Source organism: Rhipicephalus microplus, chromosome 8 (genome assembly GCF_043290135.1).
Source record: "Rhipicephalus microplus isolate Deutch F79 chromosome 8, USDA_Rmic, whole genome shotgun sequence".
Lineage (NCBI taxonomy): Eukaryota > Metazoa > Arthropoda > Arachnida > Ixodida > Ixodidae > Rhipicephalus > Rhipicephalus microplus.
Window position 1 is genome coordinate 3,579,849 of NC_134707.1, and position 24,963 is coordinate 3,604,811.

The following is a 24,963-nucleotide window of genomic DNA, read 5'->3' on the forward strand; positions in this document are numbered from 1 at the left end:
GTCCCCTGGTAACCGCATTCGGTAGAGTGACTACCTGCCTGCACAGGTGTTGGTGCCAGGTTCAGCTTCATTTGCCCTAACATGATTTGCAATGTGAATGCACTGTCGGGGTACAAATACTTATAAACTTCCAGGACTTGACGCTTCTTGAAAGTTTGCTCATACTATCGCTCCCATGGCTTGCAAGTGTGCGAGCCGAGAGTGATGGTTAGTAAAACAATAACCATGCACGTACACAACCAAGAACATTTATTAGAGAAGTGAGACGTCACCCAATACTGTATACTACACTACTACCTTGCTGGTGACTAGCATCACAGATGGATGCAGACGTAAGCTGCAACATGGCTGCACTCATAATCAACCTTCTGGGGCATTTGAGGGAAAGCTGCAGCAGTAAAGTGCACACTGCTGCATTCTCAGCTTTAAGTTGTGGAACACAAACATCTCCCTGCAATGCTTAAAGGGGCCATGACACAGTGACCTACCTAATTGTGGACTTCAGCGAAAAACAGAGGTAGAGCATCCTTTAAATATACGAAAAATGGACTGTAAAATAACATTGAATTAAAATAAGCCCTTGAAGTCGCTGGCTAAGTCTCCGCCCACCGCCGGTGACTGCCACTTTGCCATGGCATGTGCGATGCCACATGATATGGAGTGAAGCCATCGTCTTCTGCCCAAGTTTCAGTTGCTGAAAATGGTAAAATTTTCAATTCCAAGCTGAAAAAAGATGTATTAGCTCCATTGTACATGCAGCTGACCACAAACAAAATTGTTAGCCGGAATACAGACACACAAAGCAAGCGGCTTGTTACATCACGGCTTGCAAGTGCGCCAGTGTTGTCAGACTCTCAGGCTGCTTGCGTGTTTATAAAAGTGCTCTATATAAACTAAAGGGGAACTCTGGCATCTTTTCAATATTCACCGATTTCAACAAAACTTTGAACATGTGTTCTCGTCGGTACCGTTGTGATACGTGCCAAATTATACAACCGTAAGTCACTTAGTTTTAGAAAACAAATTTTAATATTGATAGCCGATTCTGGATTCACACTTGTAAATGCGGGCCACCCTGTGTATGTGACGTAAGAGACTACTCTTTTTTAAACACCCTGCCTTTACCAGCAGACAGATGCAGCGTGCACTTTCTTCTACGAGGCGACGACAATGCAATGCAGTTCAGTTTTGTCAGCTGCATTTAGCGTGTCAGTCATCGTTAACGTCGGGACTTACAATACTGAGCAATGAGAAAATCGATTCAGGGCATGTCAGATGCTTCACGCGCTCAGAGAGCAGCTGCAATCATTGTTGAACTTGTCACTGGTAAGTTCAGATGAGCTTGCACCGCTTGATTCCGTGTCGGATGACATCATCAACTTGCTTTTTGCACTATGTTTAGGCGTTTCGCTAGGAGACGCTGTGCGAACGTGTTTCGCATGAGCTCCGGCCAGGTGACCGACTATCGGCGGACGCGCTTTTTTCTGGACTTGCTGTCAGTGGGCCCGTCTGAAGGAGGTTGCCCTGTACCTACGGACACCACTCGTTTAGGCAAGTTTGTCCCCGTTTTTGAAGTTTCCGAGATTTTCCTATCAACCCCGCGGCGACAAGGCTAGGCCTATCTCCTAGGCCAAGCCTGGCCTGGGCTGCGTCGCCCGGCGTCTGACTTGCGCCCGGTGACCGTGGGCCTTGTTGGGCTGAAGATGGAATACTACGTCGAAGGGGAGACTATAACACCTGAAGATTTTGAAGCGGGAGAGTGGGCTCCAGTGCTGAAGGCACAGGACCGATTTAAGAAGACTCAGCATGATGACAATACCTGCGTCTCGCCGGCCTTGCGCGACGCAGGCCGGCAGCGACGGGCGCAAGACGCACGGAGCGCAGCAAGTCAAGCGGGGGAAAGCGCCGGTATGGAAGAAACGCGGACCGTTTTTCAAGTTGCCAGTCACGGATTTCAAGATTGTGTACAGGCCCCAGAACTGGGACTTGAGTGTTGTGACAGCGAGAGAACTCGGATGTGCACTGAGATCAGCAGCGCGTCTAATGAGTGCGATTGCCGTGAAAGAAGACATTGTGCGGGTTAATGGCACAAACAACACGTTGACGGTGAGCACACCGTGCATAAATCGCAGTGGGGCATATGCGACTGTGAAGACGCTCAAGCTGGGTGATCGTGACCGGCCGGTTTCGGCGTTCGTGGCGCCATTGGAGAACTCCGTGCGGGGAGCGATTTACAATGCTTATGATGGATGCCCAGTGGAAGAAGTTCGGGCGGGATTCCTGAAGAAGAATGAAGGCATAGACATTCTGGACGCGAGACCTCTGGGAAAGTCAAAGGCGATTCAGATTACGTTCGGGGGAAAACGCATACCCCGGCAGATTACTTACTTGAACTGTCTGTACGCTGTGATCCCGTACAGAAATTTAGTCGAGACCTGCTACAACTGCAGACGAGTTGGACATCGAGCGGACGTTTGCTATCGTCCGAAGAGCAACCTATGTCACCGTTGCGGGAAGGACCATCCTGCCCCGCCAGAAGGAGAGCCACCTACCTGCACGCCGGACTGCATCGTGTGCCATGGTGCGCATCACACAGGGAGCCGGAACTGCAAGTTTCGCCTGGCTCGCAAGCCACCGACAGGCCGGCAGCAGATCATTGAAAGAGAGAGCGAAGCTGGCAACGATAAGCGGTCCTTGAGGGCTACGGAGTGGTCACCGAGGGGTAAAGAAGGCAGAAGCAAAAGCAGGGACCGGTCGAGTTCCTTCCCGCCATTGCCAGGGCGCGGGGCCGGCCAAGATGGTGGACGAGCATCCAGTACCAACAGCTGCGCACGCGACACCAACAAAAAGGTGAGCTTGTCAAGCACGGCCTCCCAGAACGAAACCGCTCGAGAGAGGGAGTTAGCAGCGCTGGTTCAGCGACAGGGAGACTTGATTAAAAGAATGGAAAACAGAATTGCAGAGATGGAACGCGCACTTAGAAATGACCAACGGCAGGGGACACAGGCACCAGCAGTGCAAGGCCTACAGAAAGCGATGCAAGAGGCGTCTGCTCGCGTACAGGAGAGTGCAGCTATGGAAGTGGAGAATCGGGGGACAGTGAAGAGACCACTGCCGGGGGATGAGGTAGCTAACGCAAAACGATTAGCCGAAACGTCACCAGTAGACATGCCACAGCCTGTTTTTAAGGTCATTAGTCTTAAGTTGGATGTAACAATACTTGCGGATAAAGTAGGCAAACAAGGGAAAAGACAGGATAGGTTGGAGGCTCGAGTCGAAAAGATCGAAGCCAGATTAGACACAATAGAGGAGCGTCTCGGCATGCTCTCCACTGAATTTAGGGATTCCCAAACCCAGGTCATGGGCATGTTTCAGCAGCTTCATACTCTATTGGAGGCAAGACTGCCTCCCGTGGGTGGTCAAGTGCCATTAGTCAACCTGGTGCCTCATCATGGTGCCTCGCCAGCAAATTGAGGTTTGGCAGTGGAACTGCAGGGGCTTTCGTCAAAAGCGGGGTAACCTGCAGTTGTACGTACAAAATTTGGACAGTAAACCAGACATAATAGCCTTACAGGAGGCTAGTGGTTCCGTAAAATTACCTGGATTTAAGGCATTTACAGCGCCAGGAATTGATTCAAGGGGCGTATCACGCGTCTTCACAGCCGTGCTAGTCCATCGCAACATCACTGCCATTCAGCATTCCGTAAATAGCAGCAGGGAAGACTATGTCTTGCTTGAGATTTTGCCTAAACGAAAGTATGAGAAGAGTCTGTTTTTACTTAATGTGTATAGTTCTCCAAAAGATAAAGGATTGGGCTTGCCACAACTTCTGATTCAAACTCAACGGTTAGCAGCTCGCGCTCCGCTTATAGTGGTAGGAGATTTCAATGCGCCTCACCCGGAGTGGGGTTATATTCGAGCCAGCCCAAAGGGCAATCGGCTTTGGCAAGTTGCCCGGGATCTGCGATGGACGCTGTTAAACAATCCACAAGATCATACGAGGATAGGCAACAGCATAAGCATGGATACCTCCCCAGACCTTACGTTTTTTAGAGGCATCAGTAATGCAAAGTGGATTAACACGGGACAAGCCCTAGAAAGTGATCACTATATCCTTTCCATGACGTTTAGCGCTGCGAAGCATAAAGACAAAGTGAGGGGGCGTAGAATTACAGATTGGGACAGATTTAGGAAAAACAGAGCAGACACTGTAAATGGAAAAATTAATGACGTGGATGCATGAGTACAGGCGCTCAAGGAGGATGTAAATAATACCACGGTAGAAGTGCCAGTCGAGCAGGAGGAGTTTACCGCTGACTCGAGACTATTGCACATGTGGGAAGCGCACGCTAGTCTCTTGAGAAGGTGGAAGAAGCAAAAACATAATGGCGTCCTTCGCAGAAGGACTGCCAAGTTAGAACGTAAAATCGAAAATTATACAATTGAGTTGCAAGCCAAGCAGTGGGGCCAGATTTGTGATCGCATGAATGGACAGTTTGGATGCAAAAAGACATGGCAGCTGTTAAGGCATCTTTTGGATCCGGCAGCAACAAAATCGGCGCAACGAGGGCAAATGACTCGGTTAATGCATCAATATGAAGGCACAATTGGACAGTTTATACAGGAACTCCGGAATCGGTACATAACTGATGGAGTAGACGGTTGCTTACCACACTACTCGGGGGTGGAAAACTCAGACCTAGATGAAGAGTTCACAATTGCGGAGGTGGAGTTTGCCATGGGGCAGCTACGTACTACGTCTGCCGCAGGTCCGGATGGAGTTACTAATAAAATGCTGAGAAACCTAGATTTCAAATCGGTCGGGGCGATCACTGACTTGATAAATGAGTATTGGGAGGCCGGGGAGATCCCAGCGCAATGGAAGCATGCTAGGATTATATTTATTCCGAAGCCAGGCAAAAAACTCTGCTTGGAAAACCTGCGCCCCATATCGCTGACATCATGCGTGGGCAAATTGATGGAGCACGTGGTTCTCAACAGGCTTCAGAATTATGCAGAGGACAAGGCCATCTTTCCCCCAACTATGATAGGTTTCAGGGCCAATTTGTCCACACAGGATGTCATGATACAGTTAAAACATGATGTAGTCGATCCCGGGCATGGCACGGGCACCAAAGCTGTATTGGGGCTTGACCTGAATAAAGCTTTCGACAATGTTTCGCATGAGGCAATATTGAATAACCTATCGGAAATTGGCCTAGGGGTCAGGACATTTCGCTACATCAGATCATTCTTGGAGGGCTGAACCACAGAAATTTCAATAGGAGATATCAAATCGGACTCATTTGCGTTGGGAGGCAAAGGGACGCCGCAGGGTTCAGTTTTGTCACCGTTCCTGTTTAACATCGCCTTAATTAAAATACCGCCGAGGCTGGAGGAGATACCGGGACTCAAACACACATTTTATGCAGATGATATTACTCTATGGGTAACCAGGGGTAGTGACGCGCATCTGGAAGAAACACTGCAAACAGGCAGCTAATATTGTCGAAGAGTTGGCAGGGGAGGCGGGACTTGCATGTTCTCAGCCAAAGTTCGAGCTCTTTGTGGTTCGGGACAAACCCAGAGGGCTACATGCAAGACACTATATTCTGCCACCGCCGTTAGAGGTAAAGGCAGGGGGTAGGCCGGTAGCTGAAGCTCAAACGATTAGAATTCTTGGCCTATATCTGCAAACTAACAGGAAGAATAGGGTGGCCCTTGAAAAACTTAAGACCACGGTCAATGCTACTGTCAGGATAATCAGAAGAATCGCTAACCGTAAGAGCGGGGTTAAAGAAAAAGAACTCTGTAAGCTGGTACAGGCGTTTGTGCTCAGCAGGATTACTTACGCGACACCTTATATGAAGTTGGATGCCGCAGAAAAAGGTAAGGCCGAGGCTATGATTCGGCAAGCTTACAAGGCAGCACTTGGGTTGCCTAACAACGCGCCTACAGAAAGGCTGTTAAAACTAGGGGTACACAACACCCTGGATGAATTATGGGAGGTGCATCTGGTGATGCAGCACGCTAGGCTTTCGACAACCAAAGCGGGCAGGATTATATTGGAAAGGATTGGCATTGGAGCAGAGGCTCCCACTGGGGACACCAAAATTCAGGTGCGGCGAGAGTTACATAAGGCCCTGTACATAAAACCTTTGCCCAAAAATATGCATCCGATTCACCATACACAGCACAGGCAGGCAAGAGCCAGAGCTTTACACGTTGAGTACGGCGAGTACAAAGCGGCAGTCTATACAGATGTTGCGGAATATAAGGACAAAGACGCTTTTGTGATTGTGGTGGTGGACAGGCGGGGGCGCTTGGTCGCCTCTGGATAGGTCAAAATCCGCTCCTCGGAAACTGCAGAGGAAGCGGCAATAGCGCTAGCTATAACTAATTCGCAGTCAGATTTGATTTTCAGTGATTCAAAGAGAGCCATCCGAAATCTGGCGAGGGGCAGAATATTGGCGACCGCCGCACGATTTATGCATGGGGCCACGGGACGAGAAATGAGAGAAATAGAAATTGTCTCGGTATTAGCACACTCTGGTAACCCTGGAAACGAGGCGGCTCACCTGAATGCTCGAGGTTTCATCAGCCGGGTAGGTGAGCCGCCAGTTCCGGGGAGGTTCACGAGAGATAGGCTGGTGTCCTTTCATGACATAACGAATCATTATAAACTAGAGCGGAGGTTTTATCCGCCCCCGCACAAGCGGTTGACTAAGGCGCAGGAATGCGTCTGGAGAAAACTGCAGACGCGATCTTTTCCCAACCCTTACATGTTGAACAAAATGTACCCGGAGGAGATTAAGCCGCAATGCAAATGGTGTCAGGCTGTGGCAACATATGATCACATGCTTTGGGAATGTAACATAGTGCCGCCGTCGGTAGATATTATGCGTGATCCCTCTCTTGAGCACTGGGAGGCCGTGTTGACCAGCTCAGACCCAGTCGTCCAGTTAAAAGTCGTGGAGTGGGCCACACAGGTCGCCGCCAACCTTGGGTTGATGGCCATCTAACACGGAATCACCCTCAGTTGCTTTCTGACGAAATAAAGTTTTCCCATCCACCATGCACTATGTTTACACCCCGGCTAGCCGTGTCGGGGTGAAACGAATCTCGTGATATCATTGGCAACAGATTCTCGTGACGTTATCCCATACCCACCATGGGTGACGAAGCAGCTCCCTGTTTCGATTTATGTTTTGACTTGCCGTTTATTGCTTGATTAAAATGTTTGACGAGTGCCTGGGCAAAATGAACCACCCTAGCTTTTTTAGGACTGTCAATACTATTTGAAAGCAGCATTACCTTAGTATGGTTGAAAATGCGCCAGAGTTCTCTCTTAAGTGCTCAACTAAATGCGCTGAAATCTAATTAGCTTGTTTTCGAATATTCTAGGATTAATCCACATAACAGATTATGATCGAAAATTGGGTGCCATGGCCCCTTCAACCATAAACTGGCACGATACACAGTTCAATGCTAAATTAGACATTGTTCTTTTCTGTTCTGCACATTAGCTTTGACAAATGGATACTACAAATAATCCAGTGATTTCCAAGAAACTGTGCGCCTGTATTGTTATATAGAATGTTACAGAAAGTTGTCTGAGAGTACAGCTCGCAGGCCTGTGCACAATAATAATACAGAGACCAAAAGTACAAGCTCAACGCACAATGAAAAGTTGTTATAGGCAGTTGCATAGACTTCACACCAGTAAAAATAATACTAACACAAGTTAATGAGAGAACCAGTTTTATCAAGGCTGGGGCTACCACACTGACTCATGTTGCAGTCGAAGTTTCTTTTTGAGTGAAAACACCGTGAAAGACAGAGTTTAGGCATCAATAATTGCTGTGTTTTACAAGAAGATTCCTGCACAGAATTTTCAAGACATTTTACACAGACATTCAGGAAAGCTGATGTGAGTACACCAATGAGGACAGAACCATGCAAACTAGCTCACATATCAACAATGCCGAGCACTACTAGAATTAGTTAGCTACGAGAAAATAACTTTTTATTTCCCAAGGTTAGAGGTGCGACTCAGACACATATAAAATCTAAGAAAAATAGGCAATTCAATCACAGGTTATAAAAGAGTGATCAACACACGAGTACATATTGCATGTAACCATCAGCAATATTTGACAAGGACGAAAGCAGTGAAAAGAATAAAATAAAAAGTGCAACACTGATAGAAACAGTAATGAGGCCTGGTTGGTAAATACTGGTACACTTAAATTTCCCAAAGTGTGTGTTTACGTACCTGGCCAGCAAAGAATGTTAGTTTTTTAAAAATTTGTAATGTACAAAATCAGGCACTTGTATACACCAATTATATCAATATATTAAACAGGCCGTAAATAAACATAATTTACTTATGGTGAAACAAAGTTTGAAAAGCATGCAAATAAGAGTGCTTTCACAAAATTGACACAAAAGCTGGGTAGCAACAAAGGATGCAAACATGCAATTAATCAAAAATGAGTGATATAACAAAAATACAGAGACAAAACATTAGACGCTGTTGAATTGTGTTATGTTAAAGGACTAATGTAATGCATGTTTCCTGCGATATACCACAGCTCGAAAATGGCACTAGACCACCCACTTACATAGTTCTATCTGTATAAAAAATGAATTCTGTTCTTATAAATGTGGATTCCAGTAACATTAGTGGTAAATCCTTCAAGTGGTAGTTTACTGTTTATTCAAAGCCCAAAAACAGTTCACAAGCACTTCCCAAAGACTTGCGCAGATTAATGATACTAGCTTCTGTGGCCACTGACACAACAAGTGAGTAGTTCATTTGTTCGCGTTTAATGAAACAGTTTGGTGTTTAAATAAGCGCTCCCCTTTGTCCCTTGTCTTTTCCTGCATCATTAAAAAGTATTACCCTATTTCCTTATGTTTAAGGCTAATGGTGCTCACAGGGAGAGTTAGGATACTCTAGCCTGACCGGAAACTGATTGCTGCATAACCAGCATACCAATTAAAATGACTGGCAAATGGGCTTCAGTGTACCGGTGCTGTACCAGTCAGTGTACCAGTAAAAAGGGTATAATTCAAAACCTTAAAGCTATGCTTTCCTTGTAAAAAATGCATTACGATAAAAGAATTCAGAATAAGTGTTCTGAAAAAGTGCTGTGTTGTCAGTCAAGAATAATTTAGCACTTATATTTTAAGTGGTTTACGCAAGCCAGCTACACAGAGTAATTAAACGTGAACCGCACGGAAAAGCATATAATGGTTCCAATCCAAAGCAGCACAAAATCACTTATGCTGTACAGTTGAGTGCGGTAAACTTAAAAATATATGTGTATATACTAGGACATCGCAGTGACGTGCAGTTCTCATCACAGAATTCTGGAGACGCTCGTGAGGTCTCTTGGCAGCATTAGCCTAAATGCTGAGCAAATATTTGGGATCACTAAATACTAGATCAAGTAGTCCAATTCAATAAACTGAACAGTTTTAATACGGAAACATTTCAAAGCACAAAGTGAGGCAGGACAGACACCTTCTCGAAACTGCTCAGCTTTCTAACAAAATGAAAGTAGTTTCTAAAAAAATAGACATTTTAACGGCTCAAACACTAACGCCAGTGACTTGACAAGTGTTCTAGTCACTCTATCAATTTACATTTGTTATTGTCTAGAACATCATGAAGGCAAAGTAGTTTAAGAAAGGTATGTGAACTTGTTGGCTGAAAGTTAAGTTCCTACAGCATGCTAGGTTAGGCTTTCTTGGCATTGCCATTTAAGGTAATTATGCCATATTGCCATTTTACAGAACAGCTATCACATTTAAGATTATCAGCAGAGCAACCTTAATTCCGTGAATTCAACTCCAAAGTGGGCCAATGTTACCTAAATTATCTGAAATACAAATTAAATAGTGCTTAATGCACAAAGGTGCCTTCTCAAGCTTTTAGACTCTCCCATAAAAGGCAGCCTTGAATTCACAATTCTATTGGCAGAAGTACGCATAACACCAGTTCCGGAAGCAGAGCTACAATTTCAAATACATTTCACAAACAGTTGAACCTATTCATGACATCCAACTGTCACGAAATTGGTACTGTTGTAACCAGCGACTCTTATATGTGGAACAAAAATGCAAAACAGAGCCTTTAATTTGTTGTGTTCTTTCTCTTCAAATAGTTTAGCATGTCACTGCCATCAGACATGAGAATCCAGCAGCCAGATTTCACAGTAATACTAACTGATGATGCAGTGCAGAGGTGTTCTAGTAAGGAAGTTATTTCCTCGCAGAAAACCTAGAAAAGCTGCAAGACAGCAGCTTCTTACTGTTACATTGTTGTTCTAAATGTGACGGACCGTATATGTGCACATACACATTCTTGTGCCACACTGTTAGCTATGTATAATGTGTAATTTTTGTGATAACTTGCAGCAAATATTTCAGTATATGATGGCATTAGCAAAAAGAAAGCCATCATCATGATGGTTGTTAACACCACCACAACAAAACAGCATGCTGAAGGCTTAGCCGAGGTGCACAAAAACCAAGTATTTGAGCAAGGCTGTACTTTTACTGTTCTTACTTACCTATACCCAATTTTTTAGAATGCAATTTATGTAAACAGGTGCATCGAGTCCAGAATGTCATCCCTGTCATCTATGCCAAATGTGGCAGTGCCAGGTGCAGTGGAATAACCACGAAAATAAATTTAAAAAGCAATCCTTTGCTCCTCACTAGGCATTTTAGGCAATTCAATTCATTGCCACATTGATCGGTAGAACTGGTGATGTCACTAGAGGCAGACGCCATCAATTTGTGAAACAAAATGCTCACAAGAAGGGCCACTCACCAGGTTTGATAATTTTGAGCGGACAAGCGCAATGTGTAGACATGGCGTTCACGATCATGTCTGCCGAAATTCGCAACGCTACGCATTGCAGAAATGGGTAAAATTTTAAAATGAACGCTGCTGCCCTTTTCTTTCGTGGGCATGCGCCTAGAGAATGAGGGCACGATGTGCACATATGAATTTCCCTATGTACACAGCAGTGCAGTGACATTGGTCCTCTACGTAGACAACAACGCTCTGACGTTGCCAACAGTGGCACATGACATGGCGAAAATTATTTAACATGACATGCATAGTTTGTGTAATTTTTGTTTGAAGAGATTAATAAAACTTGAAATAAATATTGAGACTCAATAAGAGAATGTGCCCGTCCTTTTTCCATTTTTACCCCGTAAGTTGCAACGAGATGTGGGGCTAATGTGCCGGCATTTCCCATGCGTTTGTGTCCCTGCGGTCAGCACATTGAGCAGACAACAGCAGTGGAAGCCAAAGTAATAAACTTATGCGTTCGCGCACTCATCTATACTACAGCGTTTAAGCCAGCGTTTCCAAATCATCCCGCAGACTATATACCGCAGACACAGGCAGTAGACCACAAAATAACGCTGGTCAACGAAACAATGCCGCTCGCATGCTCTCAGAGTTTGGGCCTGTCATGCGCACGTGTATATAAGCCAGTATAACAAGCTTCTAAAGTTAAAAAATGATGAATCGATGTCAGGGTAATACGCTCATTTAGCCTCGAAGTGGGGCTTCACAGCAAGTGAATTTTTCTTGCAGGTGTATTTATGGTACAGCATCCCTCCACTGCAGCGAAACCACCTTTACATAGTGTTAGGGCTCGAACCTTGCGGCACCATCGTGGGTGCGGCCCGCAGACGGTGCCGCCTGAAGGGGGCACTCTCCTCTTCTCAGGACTAAATAAATTTCTTTGACAGACTGACTGGATGCTGACTAATACACACTTCATTTCAAGTACTTCAAAATCAGGGAAGAAGGCAGAAATTTTTTCGGGGGGAAGGGGGGGGGGGGCTGCACAAATGGCCATATTTCATTCGGTATGCCAAGGTGAAAAAAAATTTTCAGAGGTAGAGAGGGGACATGGGCTCAGTGTGCCATCCCTTGCCTATGCCACTGTTTAAAGTTTCAAATAATTTAAGATCGGAATGAAGTGAGTTCAAGTACTGTAATATTCATTTGAATATTCAAGGTGCTCGAATATTCACACAAGCCTTGACTAAGAACATGACTATTCAACCTGCTTAGTCAAGAAAAATAATATGCCTCTCTCTTGTGTGTTTTCGTTTTTTTTATTCAAATTTATTCGTTATAAAGCTCAATTTTAAGCCTTTTTAAGTGAACTGTCATGTTATATTAAAAATTGGAGATCGAGTGATGCCAGAGGACATAATGCTACATTTTTTCTTATAGGTTAAGGTTGTTTAGTATTGACAACAAATATTATAAGAAAATCCCCCAAGCAGTCTTCACTGCTTGCACGTGCAGGAAGTTTTTTGCTATTCAAATAAATAAATACAGCTATTCTAGGACCAGCCATGCAGTTAAAAAAAAAAATCCGTGACAGTGCGGGCAGCACCTGTTCGTACCTCTGCAGTAGTGCACATTCATATCAGGCACCATGCAGTGAAATTGGCTTGCAACAACTGTACTACGTTACAACGCAGGTCAATGGGTCTTGGCCGAGACCACAGAAAAATTTGTACCACCATGAAATTCGTGGAAGCCGTGATCGTATCACCGAGGTTTTGCTGTATTATAAAAAAAGAAATGACAAATTATTGAGATTCCCCTATGCCTGTTATTACTTAGGAACTGCAAAAAGGGACATTAATCTGTGATTTGCAGTAATAACACTTCTGCAGAAGCCTTGCTCTGCATTACGGGCTGATCAAATTCTTGCACTAGAAAAATTGTCACCAGCATATTACATTTCTGATAAATTTGGTGCAACTATACTTATTTTCTACGATAAAGAAAGGGTTAACTAGAGGCTTTGTCAAAGGCTCAAGCCTGCTGGGTTGCACAGTCTAATCTAATAAGAAATGACTAGAGATCACAACGTCATATTTATGAAGAGGATTTAGCAACCGGTAAAATTGGAAAAGTAATGCTACGACGAAAAAGGAATGGAAGTGAGTGCCAGTCAGCTGGAACCGGCTTTGCTTGTGGCCGTGCCATCGTTGGCCGCGCCACCGCCCACAAACCGCTCGAACTTCTCGAGCCTGTGGTAGGGTAGCGTACGCGCCCGCTGCCAGCTGACAACAGAGACGACCGGCGCGCCGACGAGTAGGAAGCCGAAGATCAGTGCCAGGTAGCCATAGGCGAGGACAAATAGGGCTGCCCAGAGGCACTGGAGGGCCAGCACGGCTGCCAGGGGCAAAGCACTCACCGCTGGATTTGCAGTGCCGGCGCGCAGTGCCTGGCGTCGCCGCCACAACGTGCAGCCCAGGCAGCACACCAGCGGCAGATAGCACATCGCAATCTGCAAGCACGATCCATTGAGGTTTAATCCTTTAATGCCTAAATTATGAAACTGCCCAAAAAAATAAAAAGTGTTTCCATTTGGCAGCTTTAAATAGCAACCTTTAAATGATCCCACAGTTAATTTATCCAAAAATGCACCTTTTATGCATACTTTTATGTATGTTGCAAATTCAACACATGCCACAGAAGCGAGGACCTTGCAATGAATAACGCACTTCAGAACTACGCAACATGTCGTGCGCCATGGCTTGAGTACGTACACACCAAATAAACAAAATTATTGAAGATGGAACTTCAGTCAGCCACGCGAGAAAGAACGAAGTGAGACCTCTTGCACGTCCTCCGCGCTCTCCATCAGCTACAAAACAATTGAATCTAGCATAAAATACATTACACGAGACAGCACTGGATTTTCATGCTGAAAGCAACATTTCCTGTGAGTACTTGACAGCTGGCATTAAAGGTGGCACGCATGCCGTGACTCGATAGCTCAAAGTTTTTCGGTATGACACGAATTCGCGACACTAGTAGTTTTAAGGCATGAAGTGTAACATTGCTCAAGCGTACTTGTCCTCGGCATCACTGTCTGCTAGTTCTGATTAATATTGTGTCAAAGAAAGAATAGCAAACCCTTAGTTACACCTCTTTCACTCATCCGTAATAAAGGTCTCATTTTGGCAAACTTGATGCAGCATACGAGAGATTATTGGTCAGCTTCCAGCTCGTATTAAGATCACATACTACCTGATGCCAACATGCAAGAGTGCTCCCACTCGCCGTCATGGCTGCTGGCTGTGCTCACTAATACTCGCAGGTTTAAGTGCACAGATATATATATATATATATCCCATAAAGTGCACGGGGAGACAACCCCCACTGTAGCTCAGTTGGTAGAGCATTCGAAGGTTGCAGGCTCAATCCCTGCAAGCAGCAAGCTATCTTTTTGCCCACTTTTCTTTCTCTACACTGACATTACATTTACAACTAATAACATCCCTTCCTTCCATAAACACATACATAAATTCCCACTTCCTTCATTGTTTAAGCAAGGAGAATGAAAACTGTTGTTGTTACCATACTATGCATCTCAACATGTCAACATACAACTAACTAGCAAGGGCCTTGATCAACATATTCAACCGTTAGGTTTAACACTGCAAAGCAAGATGGTGAGGCTGCGAGACTAGAGTGGCTTAAGAACTTCGAGCGACACGAATAACAGGTCATTTACTCCTCTATAATGTCACGTGGTTGTGACGAAGCGAGCGGTATAGAACTGCAGCAGGTAAAGACTAGGCAAGCAAGAAAAGTGACGCTCTCTGAGCAATGAAAGCTTCGAGCACAGTGGTGAATCGTCAATCAGTGAATAATCTGATCAGCAGTAAGGTGTGCCGGCATTTAGGCAAGTAGTATCGAGAATTGATTGATTGATTTGTGGGGTTTAACGTCCCAAAACCACCATATGATTATGAGAGACGCCGTAGTGGAGGGCTCCGGAAATTTTGACCACCTGGGTATCGAGAATTGAAGCCTTATCGTTGGTGACAGCATTACTTCCAGAAAAAAACATTACTGCTTGCATTACACACTGTGGCTAATAAGAAGAACCTAAAGTAATCAGGAGTGTTAGACATTCTGGCACAGTGCTGCAAGGCAGTGGTTACACACATAATAGGTCAGTTACATGAAAATGGAAAAAGATGTGCACATGGCAATAAATTTTTTAATTGTGTAGTGAAAGTATGCATAGTGCATTGCTATATGTGAGGATGACAAACATTTTCCAGTAAGCTTAAAAGAAGCGTTGCATCAACCGCAGCTCGCAACAACTGCACGGATACCAATGAAAAGAAGACTCACAAAAACCATGCCATAGAAGTAGGAGAGCCCGCCGGGCAGAAATGTGCCGTAGACAACAATGCCCCAGACAAAGCAGGCACCCAAGTGGCCCTCAACCATCTCACCTACGAACCAGGGTCCTGCACACAAAACCAATTAGCCCTTGCACTTATACTTGTACAAAGTGTGCACAAGTACTCAAAACATCAAGTCATTCATAATTCAACAAAAATTTTAAAGACACTTTTGCAATGCACTTTAAATAATCAAACAACCTGAGATTTTGTAATGTACTGCATTATGAAGTTTCAAGTCTGAAGTTGAAGAGAAGCTGCACGGCTTCTTCGACAACGCTTTAGACGGATTCGTGACAACTATCAGCAAGACACTTTTGGTGACTTAGTCTTCCAGTGTATATACATAGTAAAATGGCAAGTTGTGCCAGTTGGTTGGAATTCATCTGGAACTTGGTTACAGCACAACGCAAGACAACGACAAAAAGTCATGTTCGTAGCCGTCTCTTTGTCCTCATCTAGTGATGCACTGTAACCGAGTTCAAGATGGAGTACACACATAGCTTGTAAACCAATCAGATGTACTGAAACAGTATTTTCCTTAATGATGGTTGGCTTCTAAGGTACACAAGTAATGAAGTAGACTTCCAATAGCATGAATTACAAGACAATTCTGCATTGTAACGGGCAGGTAAAGTTAGCCGGGGGTGAACACTGGTTGCTGCAAGTCATTTCTTGTTCACCAGTTACAGTCTGTCCAACAACCAAGTGATGAGCCCTAACTCAGTTCACCAGAGTGCACATATGCATGGAATACAGAAGTCTATCTTTGTTTGAATATATATATGTATACATATATATATGGTGGGGTGATATTCAATGGATCCGGTGGAAAATGCAGTATAAAAAGAGGTCGACAAACGTGCGAAAAAACACTAGTTTTACTAACGTTTCGGCAGGTGGGCCTGCCTTCGTCGGAGTGAAGACGAAGGCAGGCCCACCTGCCGAAACGTTAGTAAAACTAGTGTTTTTTCGCACGTTTGTCGACCTCTTTTTATACTGTATATATATATATATATATATATATATATATATATATATATATATTAGCTATTCGATGTCTGCATTTTTTTATGATGGATGCGAACCTCTCGAGTTTTTTAACGTGAATCTAAACCTAATACACAGGCCTCAAGCATTTTTATTTTAATCGAAAGTGCAGCCACCGTGGCAAGGATTCGATCCCCCATTCTTTGGATCGTCAGCCAAGCACCATAACCACTGGACCATCATAGCAGGTAGTTCCTAGACCACATTTATCAAACCTAATTAATTCACTGTCCCTCTTTAAGAGCTCCTCTAGCCCATTAACATCCCTTAACAGATAAGGAAGAGGGTGAGCTGTCTTGGAAAGGACCACATACCAATGGCTAAGTAGAGAGGGAGGGCAACCAATGGCCAGAACAACACATCCACCGAGACCAGCAGGTGAAGGCATCGAGTCAAGCAGCCACAGCCCAGACAGCGGCCTGGACTCAGGTCAGGGGGACCCACTGCACAATCACACAAGATGTCTAGAACACAATGTGCTTAAACAGGAGGGCCCAGTGCATGCAACTCTTTCAGCTAAGTGGCTAGCTCAAGGCCAGACTTGGCAGTGGTGAAAGTACTTTAAGTTGCCTTTCGGTGCAACTATTTAGCTATGCCTGAACTGGTGCAGAAACATCTAGGATGGAATCCATTCTCCGTTCCCAAGACTGCCCTGCAGAGGTGAGGTTTGTGAACTTTCACTGCATAACCCTTTCAGGCACGAATTATGTTTCACTGTTTCAAAATGCGTCGAAATTCACTGTTTGAAAATGCGTCGAAATTCGCACGGCATGATACCAAGCCACCTAGTACTACATTCCAGAAACCAAATGAAGAAATGTGTTGTTTTGTGTGAGTTTCAGTAAAAAAAAATTATAATTAGCATGTAAGTATCACATTCAGTCCCAAATTATTTCCAATGTAAGCAGCTGGTTTTTACATTTTGAGATGAACATGATTATGGTAGTGCAAAAAAACTGAAAAAACTTTTTGACACTTGTCGATGAAAAGCAAATAATAGTGTCAATTAATTTATTCATTATTTTTATTTAAGGGGGGACACGGATCTTAGAAGGCCAAAAATCGCATAAAAATCGACTTTTTGAAGCTGACATTTTCGGAATCTGTACCTATCTTTGCACCTATCTGAGAAGTTTCTAGCTTCTCGCGTCATTATTTCTGGCACAAAATCAATTTATAACATCCCTGTGAGATGAATGTGAGCGCAAACTGACGCTAACATTGTGCTTTTTCCGCGCCAAACTGTTGCTGTTACACACGAGCTATCGTGGTCATCGTGATCTCATTTGGAAATCGTCGTTCTTCATCTTCAATTTCCTGCCACCACTGGCTCGCCTTGCTCATTGGCTTTTTTTAGCAAAAAGCGTCTTCGAGAAGCACTAGCACGGGATTCAATTGGCTGCTGAGGGCACGTGACAAAACCTAGGCATCCGATTGGCAAAGGGGCGCTTTCGGTGTCTGCTTCACTATTGTGATGCGCACGGACATGCGCCATTTTGTCATGGTGCTACTGACTGCCTGCAGCAGTAAAGAAGTTCCGTGCTACAGTAATTTCTAAAGCGAAGTGGCGGTCGTTCGTTCGCTGTGAACTTCAGAAAGAGCCCCACTATGGCTCAGGACAACGAGGATAACGAACTCGACGCGGTCAACGGCAGTCGCCGAGTCCCTGATGTAGGCCTAACTCGCGTACGAGCCCGTTGGTTGAACGTTACTGAGAACAATTGTGTTTTGCAGCCTCATCAGTTAGAGGACGGCAAGTAAAAAGCAGAAGTGAAGCTACAAGAGATCTCAATCTTTGTAGTGACGGAACGGAAGCGCAGTCTTATCACTAAACGCGCCAATGCCGCGGTTCCCCCCGCCTGACGAAAGGACCTTGAACTGCGCGACGGGTCGTCAGAGTGGAGTACGCCGCGCGTCGACGAACAACAGAAAGTCAATCCGTTCGCGGCAAAAATGCTCGCCGCCCCCGCAATAGAGACTACTGGCAACTGGTAGACTGCTTTTAACGACGTGTTAGCAGCGTTGTCATGATCTCCGCTTGAAAATGCGGCAGTCTTTTGTGAAAAGGAAACTAGCACCTCGGCACTCGCGTAGTCTCGAAATTGATGAGCGAGGGAGCAACTTTGGCTCGCGACATTTATGGGTAACTCGTTCTGGACAAGCCGGAAAACATCGCCATGTTATTTGACGTATCGCGGATGACGCATGCACATTTTTCGCATGTCGCTGTCAGTACAGTTACGGAACTGATAAGCGGCCTCGCGGCAGACGAGCACACGCCGACAACTTGCTACAGAACTAGAAGAAACTACACGCTCGTGCAAACAATCAGTCCTATTACATTCCCGGTGCATATTAACTGACTAAAAGTATGTGTGCCATGTTATTTTTTCCCTCGGAACGGCGAAATAAAGTTTTAACAGCATTAGTCTAGAAGCACAGATTTTGACCACTTTCTTTTGCTTGTTCGATAAAAGTGGACCTAGGACAGCTAGAGCAGTAAGTGCTTTTGCACAATGTAGCTAAATGTGCATAAAAAACAATGCTGGAAGTTATTTTTAATGGGCAGCTTCATTTTTTATTTTAATATAAAATTTCTGTATTTGGTTACATGCAATGAACTGTGCTGTAATGCAATGCAATGAACTGTGCTGTAATTCGAGAAGTACTCGTTCAATTTTCGATCAGCTTGCAGCGTTGCACTCCTTACGCTTTCTAGCATTCATTTATAGGTCAATGGCCATGTAATTCTAAGTACATACATTTTTACAGTTAAAAATGTTAGAATTCTATGTTTTCTTCATTTTCTCAAAATGGCAATTTCGCACACCCTGCATGAAAATTACTGCAATATATCGGAAACTATTACAGATAGCAGAATACTTTTTTTGCAGCATGAAGCTATATGTTTGGAGCACACAACATAGGAAGCATATTTTGATTAATCTTGATGCAAGTTTTTTAAACTAGTCTTTTGTGTGACCACACAATGGCCACATTCAGAGCTGTGAAGTTTAGAGTACTGTAAAGTAAGAAATAATGCCTCAATCTAAAGAGTGCTTCCTATGTTGTATGTCTTATGCTTTCTACTGTCAATCCCTATGTTATTTATAAATTTTTGACGAGTGGCTATATTTCCATTGTGGTAAGAACAATAGAAATTGCTATCTTGATTATTTAATTAACTAATGAAGCTACAGAAAAAATCACTACATTTTTAAAATCAGGAGAACAAACTAAGTAAGCATGCCAACTTTTGTCAGATTTGGTTCATAAAATTAATGAGAGAGCCCTAAGACCCATGTCTCCCCTTAATAACAGTTCCTTATTTCTGTTAAATTCAGTGCGCAAGTTATTTAGCTGGGACAGCATAATGCTAGATAGATAAAATTCCAATCTTCAGCAAATAAATGAAATAATCGCCCCTATCTCTGCACAGTGAAAGAAGAAGCTGCCTCAGCCAAATGTGCAAAGAGCACGACCACTTCTGAAGTTTCTTTGTTCACACGTGACCTCACTTAACTGTGCCTACCATGTTGGCTCTACTTGAAAGGCAGATGCTAAATATGGGCCCTTGAGGAATATCTTTACCAGATGCTTGCTGATTGACCTCAAAAATTTGATTCCAATCGGGATCACTAGGCCTAAAAGGATTAAATGCCTAATTATTCGGCAACCAGTCAGCTTTACTCATTGCATAAAAAGATGAAAATATTAGGCCTAAAATGCATGCACAGCTTCTTTTATGGTTGCATTCGTTTCGCACAAAGAAAGAAAAAACTCTCTGTGCAGGTCTTGGAACGAGCCGCGGTTGTCGAACATACTAGTGTCACCAGTAAAGTGATCCGCTGCTGCATTATGCAGCACAGTGAAGTTAGAACTTGCGACACGTGATGCATCTTCAAAGTCGTTGTGTACAATTGCATACATCACCAACGAAGGGGATATACTCTACTATTACTCCACTGACTGAGCATGTGTAACAAATGTGTTTTGTCTGTGGTTAAAAAGGAATCGTAGGAGAGCCAAGTAAAAGAGAGTGTTGTTCACAAAGACGTTTCTTACACCATGACGACGTCTGGACAGCCTTGATCCAACACAGTGGCAGCACACATGCCAGGACAATCAGGATGAACAGAATCCGCAGCTGCAAGGAGCATACACATTTTAAAGGGACACGAAATAAAAAAAAGCTATCTTTCTAGCATAAGTAAACTACCCATTCATAATACCAAAAGAATTACTCTCGCTAGTACGAAAAAGCCCTTCATGAGCGAGAAAACATGCAATAAGTCAATGGAGTTGGTGATGCCCACCTAGAAAGTTTTTGCATAAACCACTATGATGCATGGTCGTAGACCCTGCTGGTGCCCACAAGGGCCTACGTTGATCTCAATTGGCAAAAATGACATCCATGGCCATCTAAGAGGTCATGGACTTCAGAAGGCAAAGAAAGGCAGAAATCTACAAGCCATTTGCTGGTGCCCATAAAAATAAGCGCGTGAATCCGTACACAGCTGAGCAACGAGTGAACCCTGTAGCTGCGCCTGTAATCTGACGGGTGTTATACAGAACAGTATGACAGCACCTACACTGATGGCAGTGCAAAGACATTTTGAATACATTCCCATATTATTATTATTACAATAACACAACTTTAAACTTGTTATATAGTGTTCATCTGTGGAAACTGCAGTGTAAAATTTGAAAATAAAACTTTCATTTTCTCATCTATTATTAAACATGTAGTTGTGAAATCAATGACAGTAGGGCTTTCAAAGCATACTTTACCTGAAAACTGATCCATGCACACTGAACAACTTCTGTGTACAACACCTAGAACCAGAAATCTTTCACTGCTACAAATCTTTCTGTAGCTACAAACATTACTAGTACTATAGTATCCCAAATCGACACATACTCCACAAAAATATTTCGTATATAAAATACCACTAATAAACAAATGAAAAGCCTCAGTCTAGCCCAAACGGTAACATGCTAACAGTGGCAGAAAAACATGGCAATGCTATGTAAATTTCTGTCATGTTTCTCACACTCATTTTTTTTTACCACTGCTTTGGAAGCAGATTCTTGCAGCTTATGCATTCTCATTTCTTCATCTGCTTAAGTTATGTGCATTTTTTGCTGCTACATTTTCTTATGCATGAGCAATGTGCCAATCTTTTTGTTACCGTAAAACATCACTTTCATTATTTTTCCAACTATTCTTAGCATATTGCTTTTATATTAAAAAATAATTGTTTTACTAGAACGCCATTATTGCAAAAATTAGGCTGTCATGCATTGATATTTTTTTGTAATTTGCTCGATAATGTCTTCCCTTACACAATGTTCCCCATGGGGTCTGTAAGGTGCATTGAAATAAAAACAAATAAATTAGTGTTTTCTCCTATAGTCATGGTTAACACTAACACTCCTATCGTGATGGTTAATCTTCACACAGTTAACTTCAGCCTATGGTTAACCCTAACATGGTTATTTCTAACATGGTTATCCCTAACATATTTAACACTCATGGCAACACGTACCCTAACACCTGTGTCCTATAAAACACCATGTGCGACTTGTTCGCTTGTATCATACAAAGTCCACTAGAACAGTACTCATGGATACAGTGACTAACCTATCAGCCCAGATAACACATCACCCACGAAGACATATGTAGCTGAGACAAAGTGTAGCTGCATAATTTTTTTTTTGCATTCCTTGATAACAGGTCCATTACGAATATCATTTCTTCTCATTATTTTTTGTAACCTTATATACGATTGTATAATTTTGTTAATGTGTACCATAAAGTCTGCGAAAAAATATTCCTAACAAGAATGACAGTGTTAATTTTGAAAAAGTCACAACTGCCCGATTATTCGAATGGCTCCGCCACACCCGCACTAGTCCTTCAGACTTGACGAGTAGACTCACCGCTCTTATGCCACCCTGAAGAAGGATTCGCATAGCCACACTGTGAGGGGGCAGGGTGCCATCCACTGAGAAGGTCACAACATGCGCATCCGACCAGAGTCCTTCATGATTCATGGCCTGCACACTGCAAATGGGAATTGATTAGTTTGTATACTGATTACTGTGCAAATATTTGAGCACTCCGAATATCCGAACAAATATTACAGTACTCTATTTGCTTCGACGCGAATTTAAATTACTTCATATTATCAAATAAATGTACATTATTCCGCATGCAACCACCTGTAAAGGTGGTTTCACTGCAGTAGAGTAGTGCTACACCGTGCATACCCCTAATCAAGGGAAATCTGCACTGCAAAGTTAAATCTGCGAAGTTAAATGCACATATCAGTAGAGCTGTGCGAATAACGAAATTTTGGGTGCGGAATTCGAATATTGAAGTGCGAGTGTGAATCGAATCAAATATTTTTTTCTAATATTTCTAAAATATTTTTTGACTAGTTCGAAGTGAAATTGTAGGAAAAAATGTTAGAGTATTCCTAAGCATATGCTTAAGAGATATAGCAACATGGAAGCGTTCTTTTTTATTATATTGATGAAGCACCGGCGGTGTGATATTTATGTCGTCTTATCAAGGATGAAGCAATGCAGAGGCCGAATTGTATTAGTACACGATTTGGTGCTATCAAAGTGTTGCCGAAAACAATTTACACTTCAGAGGCAAGGATGCTATTTTTTTCGGCCTCTCCTCCTCTTTTAACTTCTGTAGAAGCTGACCTCATGTGGAATACAAGGTTGTGCTCCCTCCGAGTTAGGAGTTCCAAATCTGCCTTGTAGACGTCAACATACACGAATATTCAAAATTTTGGATGCTAAAAATCTTTAGCATCAAATTTTTTGAACTTTCTTTCCAAATTTCAGCTCCAAACCAGCCTTGATTGAGCCCACACTTCTGCCACATCTATCATCTCCATGTCGTAACCAGCGCTTTCTTGAAACAATATATTTGCTAGTGTAGCAACACTTAAAAAAACAGCTTTGCCGCATTGCGAGAATGTGTTGAGGTGAAGTATATTAAAAATTAAGGGGGTTGATATTAATTGTAAACAGTATTTTGTTTGAAAAATTCGACTGTAGCAGAGCCTAAAAGAAAGCTTTACCACAATACGAGAATTTTATGAGGTGAAGCATATTACAGGTCTGAAGGGGTCATTTTCAATTGATAGTTGACTGCATCTGTTTTTCGGAAGTTCAAATAATACCAGTAGTGAAAATTACAGTGTGAATCAAATTGAATAGGGAACACTATTAGAAAACTATTCAAAATTTCAAATATGCGCACATTCCTACATATTAGCTTTACATAAATATATCTTTTTTTCTTTATTTATAGACTTGTTATACCGGCTTACAAGCTCTAAAGTATAGTCAATTTTAAAACGCCACCTATTTTATTGGTTATGACTTACATGTACCCACAGTTGCTGGCACTTTCCTTTGGCCAAAAAAAAAAGACATTTGTACATTACCTGTTTCAACTTAAGAAAATATTGTGCACGTTAGTCGGGTCATGACAAATATTCTCATTATTCTTTACAATATGGGACATATGCTATTCGAATTTGACTTGAAATTATTCAACCAAATCACTATTTATTTCGAATTCACTTCAAACCTAAAATTTACTGTTCGCACATGCCTACAATGACCACAAAGTTTGCAAAAAAGCCATCTGAGTACACCATTCTTGATAAATTCACAGTTTTTTCAGCTAACTTGCACCTTGTATCAAAAGAACAAACATGCATTACGCATCTCAAATCAGCTCAGTATTGTCTTAGGCGGTATGCACCATATCCAGATATTGTTTCCAATCTGCCAAGCTGGGTAACTAATGAAGATTGCTTAAATAGCTCTTAATTAACTCTAGCAAAAAATCTTTAACCCAACAGTAGTAGCACTTCTTCTGGAATTTCAGAATATTTAATTCAACTGCCAATCTGGCAATCTGGATTATTAACTAAAGTTGCCTAGACAGAGAGAGAATAAGGTTGAGTGAAAGGCAGGGCGTTAACCAGAACAAAATTTCCGGTTTGCTAGCCTGCACTGGGGAAAGGGAAATGGACATGAAAAGATAAGGTAGGAAATAAGAGGGAAAGGGCTGGTTAAAGAAAATAGAAAGAGCACACACACTCAAGCATGCGAATTAACTTAATTAACCTTTAAAATAGTAGCTCTAAGAAAATATGTTTAACAGAAATGTTCTAGCACTTGTTTGGCAATGTCAGATTATTTTATCTATACCAAGATAACTGCTCTGTTTAATTTTTTTTTTCATTTTTCTTTATAATTCACAATATTAGAACATATATTTGGTGCAAGTCAACTGAAACACCTACTGTAAAAGTTGTACAAACTGTACCACTTATTCCTTGAACATGATAGGAAGACGACATCAGACACATAGCCAACTTGAGAATTGTCCATGTCGACAAGCTAGAAGACATGTTATTGCTTACAAAAAAAGAATGTTAAACAATACAGCCAATGTTGCAAATGGGGCAAGCACAGGCAAATGCAATGAAGTCAACTTGGACAGGTTTGAGCATACTATCGAAGAATTAGGTAACAACACAAGGAATGGGACACAAAGCGACTGAGATGGACAGTGTGCCAAATGATTTGCCAGATGAAAAAGTAGAAGTTGGA

At 42.8% G+C, this 24,963-nt stretch overlaps 1 protein-coding gene across 3 annotated transcripts in view; it reads right to left on the reverse strand.

The window, feature by feature from the left end:
* Positions 1–24,963, reverse strand: part of LOC119163953 (transmembrane protein 62-like) — a 46,834-nt gene that overhangs the window by 9,464 nt on the left and 12,407 nt on the right. The window contains exons 10-15 of one of the 3 annotated variants that reach the window (XM_075870784.1): positions 22,255–22,378; positions 20,377–20,458; positions 16,626–16,754; positions 15,209–15,327; positions 13,254–13,346; positions 233–694 (exon numbers count right to left, since the gene is read on the reverse strand). In XM_075870784.1, coding sequence (XP_075726899.1) covers positions 530–694; positions 13,254–13,346; positions 15,209–15,327; positions 16,626–16,754; positions 20,377–20,458; positions 22,255–22,378 — 712 coding nt within the window. In that variant the 3' untranslated portion in view covers positions 233–529. Of the gene's footprint in view, positions 1–232; positions 695–12,911; positions 13,347–15,208; positions 15,328–16,625; positions 16,755–20,376; positions 20,459–22,254; positions 22,379–24,963 lie in introns of those variants that run through there. The other 2 variants (XM_075870785.1, XM_037416042.2) reach the window with 2 other exon arrangements.